This window comes from Alexandromys fortis, unplaced genomic scaffold (genome assembly GCF_014885135.2).
Source record: "Alexandromys fortis isolate MF-2015 unplaced genomic scaffold, M_Fortis_MF-2015_v1.1 scaffold_8_9099976_23576923, whole genome shotgun sequence".
Lineage (NCBI taxonomy): Eukaryota > Metazoa > Chordata > Mammalia > Rodentia > Cricetidae > Alexandromys > Alexandromys fortis.
The window spans coordinates 6,794,060-6,796,945 of NW_026067899.1; the positions used below are offsets into that span (position 1 = coordinate 6,794,060).

The following is a 2,886-nucleotide window of genomic DNA, read 5'->3' on the forward strand; positions in this document are numbered from 1 at the left end:
GTTGTGAGGAGGAAGGGATAGGGGGTCAATGGGGTTTCTGCTGTAGTATTAAGTGTTCATTTCTATAAACTAAAGAGCAAGAACCAATATTAAAACTTCTTCAGTCGATGGTTCAGAGTAGTGGAGGGTTTTTTATATAACTAGATTTTCCAAAGTTTTCTCTCTTTTTCTTTTCATGTTGTGTACACACATGTGTGCGGATGCCTGTGTGTGCATGTGTGGAAGCCCAGGGCTGAGGTGGAGCTTTCCTCCACGGATCTCCACTTCGTTCACTGGAGTGGCAACTCTTAACGTAACCCAAAGGTGTCCCTCAGCAAGTTTAGCTGTCCAGCTTGCCCTGGGAACCCTGTCTCCACCACACTCGCTTGGCAGTCAAGGGGTCCTGAGGTTCCAAACTCCAGCCTTTCATGCTTTTATGCAAAGGGCTTTAGCCACCAACCTACCTCCCCACTTTCATTTTTCCCTATTAAAATTTTTTAAAGCCTCCCTTAATTTTAAATGTTCACAAGAAAAAAAAAACCTTCGTTAGCATCTGTGTATTATTATTATTGCCCCAAAGTTTATTCGCCATCATGTATCTCCAGACCTGTTTCATCTGCTTAACACGAAAGGATAAATAGACGATCATTTAAGACTCTTCCTAGCTCAAATATTCTAGGTTCTTTCCCGGCCCCTGTTTACCCTTTCCTTTTAAAAAGCTCCGTTGCCTGCATCCAGAATCGATCTGTCATGCCTTTCTCTTTATGTCTCCTCTTCCGAAAAGTAACCAGGGTGCATTTAACTGGGGCATGCAAAGTAAACAAGCTTGCTAAAACCCTAGAACTGTGTTTTATGTCGTGTTGTGTTTTCTGTTTATTCTTTCTTTCAATTTCCACTTAATATAAAAGTCTTAAAATTTCACCGTCCTGTTCCATCCAAATGAAGTGTAAGGGGAGCGACGCCGGGGAGAAAAGTCACTCTGTGGAGCAAGTTGCTTCTGAGTTCTTAGCTGGCTACAGTCTCTAGGATAGGAACCAGCAACTGAGTTAGGAACAGAAGAAGCAAGCTAGGGCGCTGTGGGAGGAACAGGTTGTACTTTCGCAGTTTCAGGGAGAGATACCTGTGTGATCTGAGTGAGGGGAGACCGGGCTGCAAGTTGGAAAAAATCCTAGAGCATCCACAGGAGCAGCGGCCTGCGGGCAGCGAGGAGAACCCGCCCCGGTGAAGGCGGAGACCTCTGAACTGCAGCCTGGCGTCCAGGATACTGAGACCCGCGGAACCGGCTCCATCTCTGGCGACCTTGACTGCAGGCAAAACGGCAGGGGAGCCTGGCCAGGTGGGAGCCGGCTTCCCAGCCCAGAACCTTCCCTTGTGCAGATATGAGCTACCAGCGTCCAGAGCTGAGCGACCGGCGGCAGGTAAAAGTGGCAACAGGGGCAGGAGCTGAACAGTTCCCGTTCACTTTCAGGCTGGGGTCTTGGTTTGGCAAAAAGGAGGAGGGGGCTTTATCTGATTTAATCTGACCTACATCTTCTGAATAAACACTTTTCTATAACTTTTTAAATTTCATGAACAGACCCCATTCTCTGGAATTAGGTCAAAGCAGTTGGGTAGCTGCAATGTGGAGACTTGGGGATAAAGTTTGTAAAGTTCTTTGGGATGACTAGCCTTTTCTGTTTTCCCTTGTTATCATATTATTAACGCTATAGGAATTACTTGATGACATTAACTATGTTTGAATCATGCATTGCTTATTTATAATCTGACATTACGCACTTTCAAACTAGTGAATGTTTAATAATCATTCTTTCATCTATTAAAATAGAGAGAAACACACCTGAGTGACAGAGAAAGCCTGGTCTCTGGCCATGAGCACCAAAGGAAATCCTGTCATTCTGCTGCTGTGTTCAATGTGGTCAATTCTGTCATAGGATCCGGGATAATAGGTAAGCCATCTGTGCCTGCTGGGTTCTCTTTGTGAAGTTAGGTTTTTTTTTTTTTTTTTTTTAAAGGGGGGAGGTAAAAACTGTTAATATTCTGCTAGCATTTGCTGGTTGTTTTAAAGAAAATAATCTTAATTAGATGACTGTGTTTTGCTCCACAGCAGAGAGTGTCCTGGGGAGGAGAAGGGGGAGTGCCCAGGGGACAGGGGAAATGGGCTTTTCATAGATGGCCTGGTCAGTTATCATTCCATCTGATGCATTTGTTCTTCTTCCTCAAGTAGACTCCATTACTTAAATCCCATTAGTCCCAGGAGGAAACTTCCCGATTTTTGTATGCATAGCAGGCACAAAAGTTTAATACGAGCCTTTAACAATCAATCCTATGGAATATTAAATTAGACAGTATTTCTGGACCTACCTACAGGATGCTAAACTCAAACCGTGAATGTATGAAATATTAATTTTGAACACCTAGCCACTATTACGGTTCATTTACAATGGTGCTTACAGTCGATCAGGAAAGAATAGTCCATGTTTTTCCAATCAATCAGAAGCAAGGGAAAGCCTCTTTAAAGAGTAAAAACTTTGAAAGGGTTTTGCGCTACAGTGAGAAAAACGGTATTTTTCCAGCGTCTATTGTTTGTTGTAGTTAGAAAACATTATATTTCCAAAGAGGCAGAAAAAAACAAAGTCCTGTCGACTGCAATGCTCACCAAATACGCAACTTTCTGCAACAACATTTCCCATATTGCTATCTGCTTAAAACTGTTAAGTTTATCAAATGACTTGTTTTTCTTTTCTTAATTTTATTTACATTATTTTATGTGTGTTGAAATAGGAGCGGCAGCGGGGCTGCGTCCCCAACACCCCGGCCGCTTGGCTAGCTCATGCCCGAAATAACAACACACAAACTGTATTCATTTAACTGCTTGACCCATTTCTATCTAGCCTCTTCTAGGCTAAT

At 43.1% G+C, this 2,886-nt stretch overlaps 1 protein-coding gene across 1 annotated transcript in view; it reads left to right on the forward strand.

The window, feature by feature from the left end:
* The first annotated feature begins 934 nt into the window (after positions 1-934).
* The window catches only part of Slc38a11 (solute carrier family 38 member 11), a 44,471-nt gene continuing 42,519 nt past the window's right edge, over positions 935-2,886 (forward strand). The window contains exons 1-2 of the mRNA XM_050123246.1: positions 935-1,397; positions 1,805-1,925. Coding sequence (XP_049979203.1) covers positions 1,359-1,397; positions 1,805-1,925 — 160 coding nt within the window. The 5' untranslated portion in view covers positions 935-1,358. The remainder of the gene's footprint in view (positions 1,398-1,804; positions 1,926-2,886) is intronic.